The sequence below is a fragment of the Carassius auratus genome, unplaced genomic scaffold (assembly GCF_003368295.1).
Source record: "Carassius auratus strain Wakin unplaced genomic scaffold, ASM336829v1 scaf_tig00024019, whole genome shotgun sequence".
Taxonomy (NCBI): domain Eukaryota; kingdom Metazoa; phylum Chordata; class Actinopteri; order Cypriniformes; family Cyprinidae; genus Carassius; species Carassius auratus.
In genome coordinates, this window is record NW_020525312.1 from 26,436 (window position 1) to 45,688 (window position 19,253).

Sequence of the window (19,253 nt, forward strand, 5' to 3'; positions counted from 1 at the left end):
AATAAACAATATAAACTTTTTTGTTGTATACATTTTACGTTAATGCATATACAGTAAAATACAATTGGGAGTAATTATTGGATAAATTAATATTTGTCTGGAAAGGTCTAATCCTGTATCAAACAAAATACAAAGCAAGCCAATGTTTTAAGATCAAATAGTTTTTTGAAGTCAAGATGAAACCGCAACTAATTTCCCCCCATAATTTGGTTATTTTTGCGAAACAGGATATTTACAGGAGAAATAAATTGTAAACAGATGGAGGAAATATGCTTATACTGAATTGTAAAATTAAAAAAATTATCTAATTAGGAGTCATACAATTCACCATTAAATTTAGTTTTAATTTGTTTTATATAAATATAAATTACATAAATGTATATACGATTGGAATAATTCCTTAAAAAATTAAAATGTGTCTGGAACTGATCAAACAAAATACAAAACAAACCAATTTTTCCAAGATCAAATCATTTTAAGGTCAACATGAAGTCATGCAATTAATAAAGTAAATCTCTTGATTTCATGCCGACTTTACAGATAAAGCAAGCCGTGTGAATGCAAACCTTGCTTACACATTTCATATTGCATGAAAGGATGCAAAAAATAAATAAAAATAAAGCAGACATTGCATGTGGAACATTTACTTTTTATTTAAAAAGTCCTTTTCACATTCCAGTGTTTTTGTTTGTGTTTTCTCAATTTCCCTAATAAACGATTTCATCAGTCTCCCATCACCTCTTGATCATCTCCAAACGACCTCCTCGGTCCAGACGCGCCCGTCGTCCTCCAGCTTTGTGACGGTGAAGACGTGCAAGAAGCCCTTCAGTCCTGGAACCACACAAGTAGAGCCTGCATCCCGTCGTGTTGGATCAAAATAACAATAAAAAAAAAGAGAAAAGCATCTTTCCACCCTCCCAGTGCAGGTCTAAAGCTCGTAGATTGCAGCACACCGTCTAACACACGCTAGAAACATTACATGATTCACACTGGAGCTCGGAAATATTGTAAACAAGTTGCACTTCCCGGTAGACATCGACAAATCAGTCGTATACAAACCTTTCTTCGACTCTACTGTGACACTGAAGAGTTATTTCACCCCAAAATGATTTAAATGTACCCCTACGTTATTCCAAATGTATAAGAAATGTTTTTATTCAGATGTTTTTAAACCAAAGCCGGGATGTTTCTGTCCTATTCAGACAAAACGTTCGTGAAAATAAATCCGTTGAACGAGTTTATTCCAAATCTCCTGAAGATTAACGGATTTATTTTAGGCTTTTATTCACAAAAACATTGTTTACATTTGGATGCACAAGAACAAACCAATGAGATTCGTTCTCGTGCATCATCATATAAAACAATCCTGTCTATTCAGAAAACTTGCATTAAAATGCTCGATTCATATGAACAAAAAAATAATTAAAAAACGAATGTTTTAAAGCATCTGTGTTTTGGATGAAAAGACTTTCAGGATCAGAAATATCTCAGAATGGATTAAAACAATTATTTTTGTTGTGAAGATGAACGAATTTATAGGTTTGGAATGACACGAGTGAGTAAATGACTCAATTTGGGGTGAACTATCCCTTTAATGCAAGGCTAATTTTCGGTATGCAACAATTATAAAACCCTCATTATCAGTGCAATCACAATTTTTTGAAGTAAACAAACCAATCAAATCATTTTAAGCATAAAAATTAATGACTAAACGTGATTGAATAAACGTCTTTAACCATCACGTTAACAAACTTGCCCCAAGCAGAACTCAATGCGATTGGTTTCATACGATGGCGATTCCAATCAAACAGACGGGAAAGCTAAAAGTGGCTCAAGTAAAGTCATTTGTAACATACGAAGAAGCATCTGGATGCTCGCACCACCTTGTCAAAAATTTGCGCAAAATCTCCTCGGGACGAAGCGTAGCTCTTGGCTGGTTGTGCATCGTAAACGGTGTCAGTCTGGAAGTCGGCTACTTGTTCGGGCCCGTTTTGCTTTGGAGAATCGTCTGCAAACGAACCATCGATCGCAAGTTTTACAACTGGGAAGTGAGAGACAATGACGCAAGACATCGACACAAAAGACAAAAGTAGTTCACTTTAATTTGCCAAGGAGTTCTCGTTGATATTCCTTCTTTCTTCACACTATGTACAATAATTTATAGCAGTACTTCTAAAATTGCTTGTTTTCATTTGCCTATGTAGTTTTGGCTAGGGACATGAAGGTTACGTTTCCACTTAAAAGTGCTGTGCAGAGCACCGTTGATGTCTGTGCTGAAGCCGTTGTAATGAGACGGATAAATAGGAAAAGGAGACGAGACCAGTGGAGTTCACAGACTGAGACGGGAGGATGCGTTAGGGGCCGAGGACCGGATCGAGGGCGCGCTCAGATTTTGAGGGATTTTAACGTGTCCGCTCTCTTCTTCAACAGTTCCCCGATCTCCTGCAGCGAGCGCAGGTAGCTGCTCTGAACCTTTTCCATGGCCATCTTTGTGAAGGTCGCTTCCGCCTGAATGAAGCGAGAAACAGCGGTCAAAAATAGAGAAACGGTTTCTTTGAAGCATCATCACTTAGTTTCAACCTCAGATTGCATTCAGACTGATGCATTTCACTAGCTTTACACTGTTTATGGGAGCATGGGCCAGCTGCACAAACATTTTAGAAGTCTATAGTAAGTTTTTTCTTAATTACAACTCATTTGAAACAACCCAATAAATGTATTAAATGATGATTTTTTTTAATGGAAAATGTAAGGTGATTCTTCTCAAGATTTGAATTCTTCAGTTTTGTTATACCTAGGAAACGTTTTTGGGAATGTTTCCTTTTTCCTTAAATTATAATTAAGCAAACTTGAAAAAAAAATTTAAAAAAAAAACTTTTTTTTTATTAAACATATACTTAAAATAAATATTATTATAAAAACAACTTAAATCAATAAAAAACACTATATTACATTTAAACCAATTAATTTTAAATAATCTTACAAATTCATTAAATCATTATTTTTAAATAAAATGAATTTAAGACAACTCTAATAGTCAAGAATTATTATTTGGAGTACAAAACTTTTTCCTGTAAATAAAATAATTAAAAAATTGATACATTATAAATTAGAATTACAAAAACTAACTTGAAACAACCCAATTAATCAATTAAATTAATAATTTTTATGAATATTTTCAAGAATTTTTTACTACTTCTTAAGACTGCTATATTACAGCTTTCGTGGTTGTGATTATTTTCTTTTCTTTTATGTAAATCATGTTGAATTACCATATTGTGTATGAAATGTGCTATATAAATAAATATGCCTTGCTCGACCATTAAGAAGAGAATTCTGGGGAATATTCTTAACTGTTCTAATTAAATATCCTTAACTTTTTCCTTAATGACTATTTAAAAAAAATGATAAATGTTGGAATATCGAAAACCAACTGAAATGAAAACTAAACAGAAATATAAAATAAAAAAAATAAAAATTAATCTAAAAGTAGAAGCTAATTCAAAGTATAAATGAGATGGTTAATAAGCATCCCTGGAGCAGACGTGATGCTGCTAATGTTTCAGAGACGCACCTCAGACAGGGTTTGTCCCTCCAGACTGAGGGCTCCCAGCTTCAGCGCCGTCAGACTGATCTCTTGGCTCTTGATGTGCTCCAGCGCCTGATTGAGGAGACTCTGCAAGCTGCTGCTGAACTCCTGATAGGCCGAGAGCACCGGAGGCTGTGCGGGAGACACAGATCAGCTCATAAACACAGACCGATCCACTTCTAGACTCGGTAGAGATCTGCGCTGTTCCTACCGTTACAGTGCTGGCTTCTTTCTTCTTCTTCTTCTTCTTCTGTAAACTGGACTTCAAGGGTCGGAGGACGCTTCCACAGTAATTAGACACCCATAAGACGATGCAAACAGTCTGGAACCAACCGTTAAGAATGAATTATTTTATTTTCTCGAGACAGTCCTGTATTCTCTTCAATTCTGTGATGGAGAGAGACTCACTTCAACTAAGTAGACGTGATTCTCCAGTAAAAATGGTTGCGGCTTGCTTTGACTGTCTTTGACTTCTAATAAATCTCCTTTACATTTTTCCAACATGTCTGGAAAAGCATGTAGGGGAAAACAATCAACATGAAACAAACTGCAACACAACTTATTATTAACTTTTGTAATGTGCATTATTTTCTTCAGGATTTGACTAGATAGTGAAATAAGGCTGAATAATAATAATAATAATTATTATTATTATTTTCCCTGCTCATATGGACTTGGTTGCATCAACAGAAAATAAATAATTTTATAAACAGACAATATTTGATGGTGAATTATTTTCATCATGATTTGATTGGAAAGTGAAAGTGGACTTTATTATTATTATTATTATTATTATTATTATTATGCTGGCCACATGGAATTGGTTTCATCAGCAGAAAAGAAAAAAAATCAGAAACAAAATGATTAGTGGAAGAAAATAACCAATATTAGTTAATTTGGATACCAATAATGATTCAACTTGTGATAAAATGTGAAACATTAAAAAGTAGTTTTAAACATACCTTGAAGTTGTACTGCTAAGGATTTGAAAAGATTTGAAATCTGTGTCTGAAGCTCTGCGGATTCATCTAAAAATACAAGAGACAACATTATTATTGTAATACAGGATTGGACGGACCGACGCTGTACATAAGGATGTGTGAAGTAACGAACCCAGGCCGGTGGCCTCGAGCTCCTGGAGGTGCAGAGGGATCTGTAGAGAGGAGAGCTGACACTGACAGCAGCCGCTGGACAGAGCCTGAGCCAGACGAGACGCCACGGGACCCACGAACGGGTACTGATGCTGAGAACCACAACACACACACAATCAGTGCACAGAACTTCCTTTCCCACCAAGGAGCACAAGACCAGTTAATGTCAATTTTTCGAAATTGAGTTTCACCGTATTTACCGGACTATAAGTCACACTTTTTTTTCATAGTTTGGCTGGTCCTGCGACTTATAGTCAGGTGCGACTTATCAAAATTTATTTGACATGAACCAAGAGAAAAAATTACCGTCTCCAGGCGCTAGAGGGCGCTCTATGCTGCTCAGTTCTCCTGTAGTCTACACTGAAGACATAGAGCGCCCTCTCGTGGCTGGAGATGGTAATGTTTTCTCTTGGTGCTTGGTTCTAAATAAATGCGACTTATAGTCCAGTGTGACTTATACATGTGTTTTTCCTCATCATGACGTATTTTTGTATTGATGCGACTTATACTCAGGTGCGACTTATAGTCCGAAAAATACGGTATGCATTTATCTAAAAGCTGAATAAATAATTCCATTAATGTATGGTTTGTTAGGATCTGAGAATATTTGTCTGCGATACAACTATTTGAAAATCTGGAATCTGAGTGCGCAAAAAAAATCTAAATATTGAGAAAATCATCTTTAAAGTTGTGCAAATAAATTCTTAGCAATGCATATCATTAATCAAAAATACAGTTTTGATATATTTACGGTAGGAACTTTACAAAATATCTTCATGGAACATCATCTTTACTTAATATCCTAATGATTTTTGGCATGTTTTTTTTTTTTTATGAATTTGATGTTAATGTATTTAATTTGTTAGTGTTTAATATTGTTAGCAAAAAGTAGAAAAATCATAAAATAAGACAAAATTTTATTTTTCTTCACTGTAACTAGAAATATACAAAATCACTTTTGTTTATTGAAATAAAATCTATCGAAATGAAAAATTGTCGTGGCTACCAAAACAAGTTTATAAAGTGGAGTTTATATGAAATGCATCATTCATTCATTCATACTACAATTACTAGAACAAAAATTAAACAGAATAAAGCTAAATTAAAATAATTAAAATGACAAAAGCTCATTACAGAATTACTAAAACTAAAATGAAAACTCAAAATATAAAATTCTTAAAATTTATTCTGAAATAGTCTCGTTTTTCAAGGTCTTGGATAGTTGATATATTACATGGTTTTACTCAAAAAAAATAACAAGTAAGTCATGAACATCTTATTCATTAATATAAAATAAAATTGTAATATTAGATAGAAAAACAGATGAGAAATGTTAACCAAAATAAAAGTAAAAAAAATTATTTAAAAATGGTAAAAATAAATAAATAAATAAAATATCTAAAGGAAAAAAATGTAAAAGCACATAACTAAATATTAATAAAACGTAGACTAAATTGAAGACTGAAAAATTCAAAATATTAATAAATACTATAAATTACAAAAGTGTACGAGAAACTGTATATTACAATTTAAAATGTTTAATTTCATTATCAAAAGCACAATATTGCATGCATTCAGTTAACATGATCTCATAAAACCTGCATGATGCATATACAGTTATGTGTGGCAGGATTTTGAACCCCAACCAAAAAAATGCATTTTCTGACTGGTCTGTGAGGGTTCTGACCTGGGGTTGTTTTTCCGTGAACTGCGTGGCCTGGTTTAGTGTGTTTTCTAGCTGAGAGAGCAGCGACTGTAGAGAAGACGGTTTGGCCGTCACTCCGTTTTCAGTCGTCTTCTCAGAGTTGCGTGACGCCGGCGGATGAGCGAGCGCAGAGACGCAGCCAATCAGACGCAGCGTGAGCGACCTCAACCTCAGCCACAGGGTGTCTTCCTCTAGAGAGCGCTGCTTGTGCTCCTCGTTCAGCTGCCTGCAGTGTGTGATCACCATTAAAACAAACGTATGATTAAAACACGTCATCGTTCAGGAGGATAGACTCGTCGTACCGGTCCTTAGGGTCCCAGCTCACGAGGACAGTCAGGTCACGGTTGTCCCTTAAACTGTCCCACGGGATGTCATCCTCTTCCGGACAGAGAGACATGGATTTTACACTCTCCTCTAGAGACGACGATCTGTGCAACGATAGAGTGGCAACAATCAGAGACCTGTCGAAATATCACCTTGTGACTTCTAAATACAAAGTACGTTAGATAAAGAGCGACTAACATGTCGGCTTCCAGGAAGAGGTCCAGCAGCATCCTCTCGGTGCGCACCTGGGCAAAGTGCAGCGAGTGATTGAGTCTGTTCCTGAAGGCGATGAACTCTGGGATTTTCTCAAAAGCACCGTACTTGTATGCTTGAATAATGTATTCTGAGGTCTGGGGGATCAAGCAGCATGAGCGTGAGTAAATGAGGACAGAATGGTCATTTTTGGACATGAACTGCTGTTGAACTATGAGAACGTACATCTTTCTGGTTCGAGTGAAAAAACCTGAGGGAGAAGTTACAAGACTGGGAAGCAGCAGCAAACTGACCCAAAGACTCTGCATAGCGGGTTAATAAGTACCTGGATGAAGACAAAAAAGCAAAAACACATTGCTAGTGCTTGCTCAGCGCATTTAACTGTGATGCATTAATGTGTTTCCATGATTTTTTTCTTTTTTAGATAATTATAGTATGATAGACTGGCTTAATATCATAACTTCTTGTGTTTTCCTGTATTAGAAGAAATGTCACTTTTCAAAACATTTTGAAGTGTATTTTTTTTCTGTTACTTTGAATTGGTACATAATGCATTCAAATGTATTTTATTGGTGTGTAAAACAGACAAAAGCATACAAATATATATTTTTTTCTTCACTAGTGTTATTAACTAACACTATTCAAATGCCTTTTGTTAATTCAAAACTGAAAATATGAATTAAAATAAAATCTAAATATTATAAAAAAAAATATATATGCATATTTATAATGTGGTTTAAACTATTAAGAATACAAAAAAATATAAAAAGTATTGCTAGATTTATGATTTGAATAACTGTGTCTGAAATGCTTCATTACAGTCCGTGAAAAGGGTACTTTAAAATAGTTGTTAATTGGAAGAGTAAACATTAAAATTTGATAAAAAAAAAACCTTAAACTTAAATGAAATTCAGAAATGTTGCATTGGCTACTGACTGAAGTAAAATAGCCAAGTACTAAAATTACTGTGAACGAACGTGATTATGAATGTAAATATATATATATATATATATACACAAATAAAAAGTACTATAACAGTACATAAATACTACTAAAATAACACTTACAAACCAGTAGTGATCGACCGATATTGATTTTTTATAACCGATACCGATACCGATTATTTGCATGTTTATGTACCCGATAACCGATATGCAGAACCGATATTTATTTACTGTTATACTTCTGTTTCTGACAATTATTACAACACAAATGAGCTGAAAAAAAAAACATTTTATTTATAACAATCACTCCTTCCTTGCATACAAAAAAAACTTTATATTTATACACAAATAAATAGAGGGTTCTGAGTCCAAAAAATTTAAGTGCACTGTGCAAGTGCAAGTGTCTTTGTTTTAAAATAAAAGCTTTGATGAGGTAAAAAAATAAAAACGGGTAAAAAAATAAAGCACAAAAATGATTCTAACATATTGGTGGGGGCGGGAGGGCTATTTAGGAGTGCATAGCTATTTAGTAGTGTAACTTAATACTCCCAGTTAAGCAGAACTAGGTTTTAGTGTAGAAAACAGAGTCTTTCAGCATTCTGCCCTGTAAGCCTGCTTGCTTCCTTCAAAAATTTCATGCAGTGGCCGTGCTTGAGGCTTCCTGATCATCAACCCAGTCAGGTGCTGAGCAATATGAACGAACTTTTATCCCGAGACTATATAAAATTAAACAGCACTTGTCAGTTGGCATTTTATGATCTAGATTCAATCTAACGTTAAATCATGAAATGCCAACTGACAAAGTGCTGTTTGACTATAATTTAATCAACCGCGATCGCGCATGGAGATAATAAATAATTAATTTCCACAAAGCGGTATATGTATATGTGTATTAGCGAAATAATTGTTATGTAGTAAATGATAATATAATCTAGTGTGTTTAAACAAGATAATCTTGTCAAAAGTTTCATTCAGTGGCATTGCTTGAGGCTTCCTGATCATCAACCCAGTCAGGTGCTGAGCAATATGAACGAACTTTTTTTCCCGAGACTATATAAAGTTAAACAGCACTTGTCAGTTGGCATTTTATGATCTAAATTTAATCTAATGTTTAATCATGAAATGCCAACTGACAAAGTGCTGTTTGACTATAACTTAATCAACCGCGATCGCGCATGGAGATAATAAATAATTAATTTCCACAAAGCGGTAGGCTATATTTATATGTGTATTAGCGAAATATTTGTTATGTAGTAAATTAAAATATAATCTAGGGTGTTTAAACAAGATAATCTTGTCAAAAGTTTCATTCAGTGGCCGTGCTTAAGCCTCCAGATCATCCGTCAGTTTCTAAGCAATATGAACGAACTTTCTCTTCTAGACTAATGGTGAGCAAATACAACAGATAGAGAATTAAATTCAACGCTTTTCAGAATCAGAATCAGAATGAGCTTTATTGCCAGGTATGTTTACACATAGCGTACGAGGAATTTGTTTTCGTGACAGAAGCTCCGCAGTACAACAGAATAACAGCGACAGAACATAAAACACATAATAAAAGAATAAAAAAAACATTTTTTTTATTTTCAACATGCACTCATTCATGTCTGTTTTATTTAATTCATTTAAAGATACGTCTTTATTGGAGCAGGACATGACGAACACTACGTAACTCGATGAGTTCGTCTCAATTGTTTAGAAACAAGCTGCATAAATTAACTATATCAGGAATTTATGTCTCAGATCTCATTTGTGCATGTCTGTTATGTTAAATAAAGTTGATTAATTAAAGCAAACCAAGTAGAACATATACTTTACCTGTGCACTGAGTTGTTGTTGACTGATCACCTCAGACGCCCGGGCTGCAATGGCGGAAATCTCAAAACGGCCACAAGATGGCGCCGTAAATCGGCGAATCCGATATTACAAAACCGATACCCGATTATGGAAAAATGCTTAAATATCGGGAAAAATATCGGTAAACCGATACATCGGTCGATCACTACAAACCAGGTGATGTTATTTATTATTACATGGTTTACTTAGTTTTTAACGCGTATGGTAATGTGTATATTTTCAATTGGTTTTCCAATATAAAGTACAATATTTAATGTATGCATTTAATCTCTAATAATCATAAAATAATAGCTTTTTAAAAATTTTAATAAGGTGCACTGATCAACCATGCACAATAAGACCAGGAACACATATAAAAAATATATATATTTTTAAGACACGTTCTTACCCTATGGTGTCGTGCTGGACGTGTTTGGCGTCCAGACTTGAGTAAAGATCTACCACCGGCTCAAAAGCCCCCAGACGACAGTACAGAAGCAAAAGCAGCAGTTTGAACTGAGCGTTAGAGGAACTGTGGGAGAGACCTTCCTCTAACAGCCCCAGACACTGCCACAACATGTTCTGATCACCTACAGCACAGACACAGCACATTCAGATCAAAACATGAACGCTTTCAATCAAGCGGACTGTGGGAATGAGCTCAGACTCACCCGTCTCCAGCCACAGGTCTATAAAGACATGAGCCGCCATCAGACAGTACATATCAGAGAACTGGAGCTCGGTTTTTAAACACGACTTCCCTAGAACAAATAGAAATAAATATAAATATAGGAAGCCGAATAAATATTAGACACATATTAGAAGAAATCTTAATGGTTCAACCTGCCTAGTCATCTGCTTACCGAACTGTAAGCCGTGCCGGTAATGTGCCTTCAGTTGTTTGATGAGGCTCAGTTTGCCCTCGGTGTTGAGCGCGTGCTGCTGACCCAGACTGCGGCTCAGCTGGGTCACACACAGATGTCTCTGAAGAGCTCGAGTGTCTCCTGGAAGAGCAACACCATCCTCTCCCGGAGCGCACAGAGGCACGGCCTCCATCAGCCTGTTGATGAACTGAGACAGTCGCAAGAACGTTCATATGTGTGACCCTGGACCACAAAACCAGTCATAAGGGTCACATTTTCAAAATTGAGATTCACATATACCGTATTTTCCGGACTATATGTTTGGCTGGTCCTGTGACTTATAGTCAGGTGCGACTTATTTATCAAAATTAATTTGACATGAACCAAGAGAAAACATTACCGTCTACAGCAGCAAGAGGGCGCTCTATGCTGCTCAGTTCTCTTGTAGTTTACACTGAAGACATAGAGCGCCCTCTCGTGGCTGGAGACGGTAATGTTTTCTCTTGGTTGTAAATAAATGCGACTTATAGTCCAGTGCGACTTATACATGTTTTTTTCCTCGTCATGACGTATTTTTGGACTGATGCGACTTATTCTCAGGTGCGACTCATAGTCCGAAAAATACGGTAGATATTTATATCATATGATAAAGTTAAACAATATCACACAAGCTGTGAAAGCATTATCACATCAGTGCAGTTTTTTGACTGAAAGAGCACAAGTGCAAATATCATATTGATTTTATAACAGTTCAGCAAGTAAAAAGTTAAAAAAATAGTCTGTTTTTGCTCAGTTTTGCCTCCAAAATTATCAATAAAGGCAGAGAAGAACTAATGCGCATCTAACAGCAATGATTCTCCTTTCAATGATTCAATGGTCCATTCATAAAGTTTAATAAATGAATGAATCAGCCACCTACTGGAAAGTTTTAGTTTGTTATAGCCTATCATTTCTTATTTCCAATATTAATAAAAAACACATTTAAGAGAGAGTTCACTTAAAATTAACCCCACCCCCCCCAAAAAAAAATAAATAAAAAAAATCCACCAATTGATCTCAATGCATTTTTATGCAATTGTAATTTCAGTGTAAATGCATTCATGGCATCTATGAGCTGCAACAAACAGTCTGTAAATATATATATAAATATATCAAATCAAATTTCTAAAGCTACTTTGTAATGTTTATTTGATGCTTTTCTCATTAAACACAGAAATGACTTTAAATATTATTTTTGGGGTATGCAAATACACACATGTATAAAATGATTACCTGCACATATTGGTCGGGTGCGAGAAGATCCAGAAAGATCGTCAAGTCGGTGATGCAACATGGCTTGTCTCCAAACTTGACAAAGAACTGGAACATGAGTTCAAGAGGTTCACCTGCATCATGGTGGGAAAACACGTCAGAAACATACAGCAAAAATGCAGCTGCGTGTAAAGCGGCCCAGACCCATCCTGTACCTAGCTGCTGTGCTTCAGGACAGCAACGCTCCCGGAGCCGTCTGATGAGCTCCAGACGGGCCAGGTACGGCCCTCTAAGATGCTTGGACTCCTTCGCTTCTTCTGTGGCTATTCGGTCCTCCATGAAGCTGAGGGCCTGGGATATGGAGGCATGCACCTCTCCTTCTGCAGAACTGCAGCGTTGAGAGGAACACCACAACATGTATGAGACTGAGACAGGATGTGTTCAGAATAGCAACTACTTTCTAAATAAAAAAAATTAAATGTATGCATTTAGCAGACTTACAGTGCATTCAGGCTAACATTTTTTTACCTAACATGTGTTCCCTAGGAATCGAACCCACAACCTTTTGCGCTGCTAACGCAATGCTCTACCACTTGAGCCACAGGAACTCAACTTCAAGTACACAAACTGTGCTCAATATGCATGGAGTATCCAATCAACTACAGCCAGTATACAATGCAGTGTACTTGACTTTCCAAGTGCAGCAAACTCTTTCCCAGATATAAAATTACTACTTAAATAAAATTTATGCATTTTAGCAGACGCTTTTATCCAAAGCGACTTACAGTGCATTCAGGCTGTCAATTTGTACCTATTTTTACCTATATTTTTACTACTTACTGAGCTCCTTCATGTGGAGGCGTCCAACTCTGATCAATGAGGTGGAACAAAGAGTCAAAGTACAATAAGTAGAACTGCCAGTCATCAGGGCTGCAGGGAAAGATATAAAGTGACAGGTTAACTAATAAAATGGAACAATTTCAGAAGTGGCTATTTATGTTAAATCAATTACGGATCAGTTTTCTTAGTGGACTCACTTTTTTAGGAGCAGCTTGCAGGACAGCGCGTTGCACTCGGCCCAGCGCTCCAGACGGCGGTACATCATCATGCATTTGTTCTCACGACTCTGCAGTTCACTGGTCAGCTTCTCTGAGGGAGACATGGCAGAATGACTGAGAGACGTTAAATGTGTGGATAAAATCAATCAAAACTGTATTTTCAGCATCACTACTCCAGTCTTCAGTGTCACATGATCCTTCAGAAATCATTCTAATATACTAATTTGCTGATCAAGAAACATTTCTGATTATTATATATGCTGAAACATTAATATTTTTAAGGGAAAATTTGAGAGACCGAGACGGTAGGAAGCGGATACTGTTTGCTTTCTTTATTTTACAAAAGCGCAACATACAGGCTTTACAGATTCTAAAGATCTACTACTCTTATAGTAGTACATTGTTTGGATGTAACCTTCCTGTATTACCACAAAATCCAGCCGTTAATGATCTGTCCGTCACAGACCGTGTGACCTCACTACTTCCTGTGGATTTTTTTTTTTTTTTTTGCAACTAAGCGACTAATAACATTTTGGTCAACCAAGCCTCTTCTTGTCGACTAAAGGTTAGTCAGCTATTATGGGGGAAGCCCTAATATTCAATTATTTGACCGTAGGTTACTTAATACCAAAAAGAGATGTGAACTATAAACTATCGTTTCTGCAACAGAACAAAAAATAAAGGCAATTGTGACATTTCATCATTTATTCTTGCTATTCTGACTTTATATCCAACAATTCTGACTTTTTTTCTGAGAACTGCAAAATATAAACTTTTTTTTTTACATATCAAAAACGGCGACCTTTTATTGATTTTATATCTTTCAATTCATATTCAAGTCAGAACTGTGAGACAAAAAGGTCACAATTACCTTTTTTTTACCCAGTTCTCGACCCAAGCTTTCATAATAACATGCTGTTTATATGGAGAAAATCCCCATGCATTGGTAAATTGTTCTATTTTAAATGCTTCTCAACTCTGGCAACTAACCGCATGTCACAGATGCAACACAAAGACATTCAACTGGGAATAACCCAGAATATTCCTTTGAAGAACACAGTGTTTTCTCCTCACCTCCAAGTGGCCCCTGAACCACCTCCAGCGCCTCCACATATTTCCCCAAACGCTCCAAGATCATGAAGTACAGCTGGACCTGGAACGGCCGAGGGAAAATGCATCATAAACTTCATATGGCTGAAATCAGAAGCAGATTCTCGATACCATTGTCCTACCTCAGCTTCTGCCTCGATTTTCTCCTCCTTTACCATTTTTTCCACCATACGCTCAGCCAGCGGCAGGAACATGGTCTGAGAGAGCTTCTCGTCTCGTGCGGAGATGGCCTGAAACATACTGAATTGCTGAAGTCGATGTATTTTGTTCTGCATGGGTTCATCTCTGAAATGTATTGTTTATGTAACCAAGAAAACATAAATTGTACCTGCATCACCAAGCTCATAACCGACCAAAAGTAATAAGGGTTTTTGGGGATAATTTTATACAGTGCCATTCCAGCCTGTCAGAAGAGTGGAAAGACAAAAGTCATTCAAGTACTATTCCCCCTTTACTTAACTTACACATAAATTATAAGAGTATTACTAATATCGATAAATAAACACCCTATAAGGTAAGGCTATTAAATAGCAGTCCCAAACTAGTGTTTGTTAATCCAATTAAGTTGGTATTAGCAACCACAGTCATTTAAACATATACAAAATAACACAACATTCACATACATACATACATACATACATACATACATACATACATATATATATATAATGTATTTCTGCAATAAGAAATTATAAAATAAATAAATAATAATGGCTCCCTGTGGTTTTATGCCAAAATAAAACTCAATGATTTAATGTTTGAAAAACAAATTACTGTAAAATGAAATTATTATTATTATTATTATTATAGTAATTATATACCACTTTTTAAATTCTAGATTTTTATTTTAAAGTGAACAATAAATAGTAATATTTCTTATTAAATTCTTATTTTGTTGATTTAAATAATAATAATAATATTATATTATTACTACTGCTCTTATTATTACAGTAATATTAATATATAATCTAAATTTATGCTGAATTTTGCAGCCCTTCAAACAAGCACAGTAAACCTGGAGATTTTCTTTAACTGGATTTTAAAATCAGATTTGATTTTCCCCTATTTAATTCAGCCCTAATTCATTTTTTAAACAGGGGGTAAAGACTGATGAAATAAGAGCGGATACAAACAAAACCTGCTGCATTTTCTTGTACTCTCCGACCCGGGCGTAAGCCATGAAGAGGTGAGAGTGGTACTCCTCGCTCGCTGGAACTTTCCGGACTGCAGCTTCATAAAGCTTGGACACTAACTCGGCTGTAGAAAGAAAGAGCAAAATGAACACAATTATGGGTTTGTGGTGCATGTGGTAGCTTTGTATATTAAAACTAAACATGCTCTGACTGGCATTTCGACAGGACAGAAAAATGACATGTCAGTGCTTGTAACACTCACGTCGGTGCATTTCTCTGTAGAGGATGGTCAGGGCCTGCAGAGAGTTGTCATCTGTGGGTTCGAGAACGGCCACTTCCTGTGCGAGTGTGAAGGCTTCATCCTGTTTTCCTGTGCGCTGCAGACCGATCGCCTTCAAGACCTACCAAACAAGAGCAGAGCATGTGATAAATGTGTCTGGAGCTAATTTTCCAATCTAGCAGGTCAAATTCATGAGGGTTTTTTCTTTCTTAAAGTGCCCCTGTTATGCCATTTTTAAGGTTCCTAATATTGTCTCCTAAAATAGGTTTACATGCATGCAAAGTCAAAAAATGCTTTTGTTTTCTCATATACATTTAGTATCACCTTGTTTTTAAAAATAAAGAAATCAAGACAGCCATAACTATTGAAATTTTACAGATGTACTGTAAAATTACTATTATTACAATATATTTTTTCTTAAATAGTTGATCTTTTATTTCACAGTGACATTTAGATTTTCTATATTTTACTTCATTTATTAATATTAATTATATATATATACATACTTTATTTGTTTATATGATTTAATTAAACAATTATTTTTTTATTTATATAATCAATTTGAGAATAATACTAGAAATAACAACAATAATATTGCTATAATTTTGTACTATTTTATAGTCATACAGATATATAAACATTAAAATAGAAATGATATTACTGATATAAAACACTGTGGGCAAACTGTGCAGATTTACAAAGAAGAACGGCAAACCTGGATAAAATAAAAATAAATCCAAATTACATTTTCTCCCCAAAATTCAGCCCTAGAGTTTGCTATTACCGTAATATGACCAGCTGGTCATGGGGTTGTGGGGAAAAATAAAATAAAATAATTAAAATAAAAAATACAATAAAAATAAAGATAAATTAAACTAAAATAAAATAAATAATTAAAAATTAATTAAATTAAAATAAATATATAAATAAATAAAACACCTTTGCGCAGTGAAGATCTTTGTGCTTCTTCAGCAGTTTGTCAGCCTGCTGGATTGCCATCTTGTTATTGCCATTGTCAAGGTAATCTAAAGGAGAAAAACAAGTTCAATACAACAAAACAGCACAGTTGTGGAATTAATAATATTTTTGATGATTACCAAAGAGAACAACCATGTGTTTCCATCATTAAAGTGTGAATTAAGACTGATAAACTCTCTCGCTGCCACTAATCAGCCAGTCAAACTTCAACAGACCAACACCTAATTATAATTTAACATATTCATGCAGTTACAAACCTTTTTCGAGTTCAATGAAGGTGATGTAAATGATGACAGAAACTACCTGAACTTTAATGAACTAAAATTTAACTGTGCAACCTCAAGTTACATTATAGGTAGAGAAAATGCTACAAAATTGAGAAATATGATTCCCTTGAAAAATAGGTATGTACATCCAGTCATGCTAAACCATAATCAGCATCGGTGATGAGGACCGAACGCAACACTGCATCACTGTGAGAACGTTCTCTCACCAGCTGCTCAATGCGATTCAGAGCAAGAACAAGAACCCTCCCTTCCCATGAGTCTCTGCTAAAAGAACACAGGACCATGTCTGATGACAGCTGGATGCCAAAATTAACCAGGCCACATCATAGAACACTTCTGTGTTTCTGTAAATTAATGCATCCTTCCTTATAACGGTTACATTTCTAATCAATCACCCACACAAATCCAGATCACTTTCACACAACAGAATGGCAAGAGGGCAAAAAGCACTAGAATGAAGGTCACTGATCTATTAATCAATATAAACCTCACATGCACACAGCAGCATCTCTAGTGTAGAAGAAGAATAGCGAGTCATTGATATTTTATTTCATAAAAAATAATAACAATTATATATTATATAAATATGTTGTTTGAATCAATGCAATATAAATGCACAAATCTGTAAAGTCTGAACTCCACAACCTGCAATTACATTTAAAAATCTTTTTTATAAAATCACAATTATAAATTCTGGTCCTGGTTGCTGATTGGTAAAAACAGCACTCTATATCTGAATAAAACATTTTTATAATTTATTGAATAATTAAATTTAACAGAATACCATAAAAATATTAAAATCAATTTTATTATACATTTATGCAGTAAATCAACCATTTTATAATGTCAATAAGACAGATCACGCAATAAAATTATGCATCTTTAATTAATCTGTATTAATATATGAACTAATGTTCTTTACTACTTTATTCTTATCTACCTTTGATTTATCTTTATTTCTGTTTGCAACTTGACTAAGTTCGACAGTAAAAAATACAACATTAACTTAAAACAAAGCTATGCGATCCACAAGGTTATGTATTAAGACCAATTAAGTTTCATAGTTCACGCATTTAAAGCCACTCATGGGGCATTTCTGCACAGCTTTGGAGCAAATGTTCCAATTTAAAACGCAATAGTTCATAACTATATGAACAAAGAGCCTTAAATATAATCTCTGGAAGACAATAAGCAGTTCTACCTTCAGATCATTTATCTTTAATACAAACAATTAAAGCAAAAATGGCTCGTATTGAGTGTGTTAATCTCTTTGACATCTCACACAGGTGATGAACCGGTTGATCAAATGACATTCACACCGATCTCTGGATATTTAAACATTATCTCAGTGTTTAGATAGGCTATAAACCGGCTTTACTCTACCGATTGAAACATCAGAGTGTGACCGCGTAGGGACGCACTGTCATCAGGCGCCGCAGCCGAACCGACACCGCGGCTTCAGCTCCGCAGGCCTCACCGGCTCTCCACAGCTCCTGCAGCCCTTTGATAAACTCAGTAACGTACAGGCCGGTCGTACAGCACTAGTCAGACCCGATATGTCTGTTTAAGCTCAGGACTGCGATGTGAATCTTACCGTAAATAGGTCGCAACCTCCTGTCGTTGGGGTCTTGCACATGGCCCCTCGCCGCCATGATGGAGCTGAGCAGGATTAATTGGTGCGCATGCGCAGAGCAGGCACTCCGGAAAGACTTTAAACAGGAGCCAGGAGTAATTTAATGTAAAAGACACTTCCCTGCTTTATTTTTCTTGCTTACAAAAAAAAGAAGTGCAGTGGTACGACCATGTTTCTGCTCAAAAAAAAAAAAAAACAATATATATATATATATATGTATATAAATAAAATATTTTATTTAAAAATAAAAGCAATTAGATTACAATAGTATAAAAATATAAATTGTTTCCAAAATAAAATAATTTTATTTAAAAAATAAAATTAGGTTATAATAAAATAAGAAAACAAATAACTAAAAAATTAAGAATCTGCCAGTAAAGTGTTATTGGTTGAAAATGTTAACTATGTAATAAAAAATTTATTAATTTCCAAATAATATTTAGATTTTTTTTACAGTAAAATTGGGTCTGTATGCAATAAACATTTTTCTTTTTCTTTTTGCATGTGGGCCAAATGAAATAATTTTTTTTACATTTATTTTATTTGGGCATTATTGCTATTGGTTACAGGAAATATATTGATCATATATATATATATATATATATATATATATATATATATATATATATATATATATATTTAAAATCAAAATAATTAAATTAATAAAATATTTTATTTAAAAATAAAAGCAATTAGATTAAAATAGTATAAAAATATAAATTGTTTCCAAAATAAAATAATTTTATTTAAAAAAATAAAATTAGGTTATAAAAAAAATATTTTTTTTTTTTTTTTTTTTTACAGTAAAATTGGGTCTGTATGCAATAAACATTTTTGTTTTTCTTTTTGCATGTGGGCCAAATGAAATAATATTGGGGTGGTTGCCAAACATGATTTT

At 34.7% G+C, this 19,253-nt stretch overlaps 1 protein-coding gene across 2 annotated transcripts; it reads right to left on the reverse strand.

The window, feature by feature from the left end:
* Positions 1-631: 631 nt before the first annotated feature.
* Positions 632-18,442, reverse strand: LOC113078044 (N-alpha-acetyltransferase 25, NatB auxiliary subunit-like). Of its 2 annotated transcripts, none has more exons than XM_026250322.1 (24): positions 18,317-18,442; positions 16,397-16,482; positions 15,440-15,578; positions 15,183-15,301; positions 14,373-14,447; positions 14,167-14,274; positions 14,009-14,087; positions 12,914-13,025; positions 12,717-12,806; positions 12,092-12,264; positions 11,898-12,010; positions 10,626-10,833; positions 10,434-10,523; positions 10,172-10,352; positions 7,208-7,307; positions 6,968-7,119; positions 6,748-6,873; positions 6,428-6,671; positions 4,703-4,826; positions 4,552-4,617; positions 3,998-4,095; positions 3,801-3,911; positions 3,575-3,721; positions 632-2,508 (listed from the first exon to the last, which is right to left on the reverse strand). In XM_026250322.1, the coding sequence occupies exons 1-24, from the start codon at positions 18,372-18,374 to the stop codon at positions 2,386-2,388; spliced, it is 2,922 nt and encodes a 973-aa protein (XP_026106107.1). In that variant the 5' UTR covers positions 18,375-18,442; the 3' UTR covers positions 632-2,385. The 2 variants fall into 2 exon arrangements, with proteins under 2 accessions (XP_026106107.1, XP_026106106.1); XM_026250321.1 differs by having other exon boundaries at positions 4,703-4,832.
* Between the last annotated feature and the right edge of the window lie 811 nt (positions 18,443-19,253).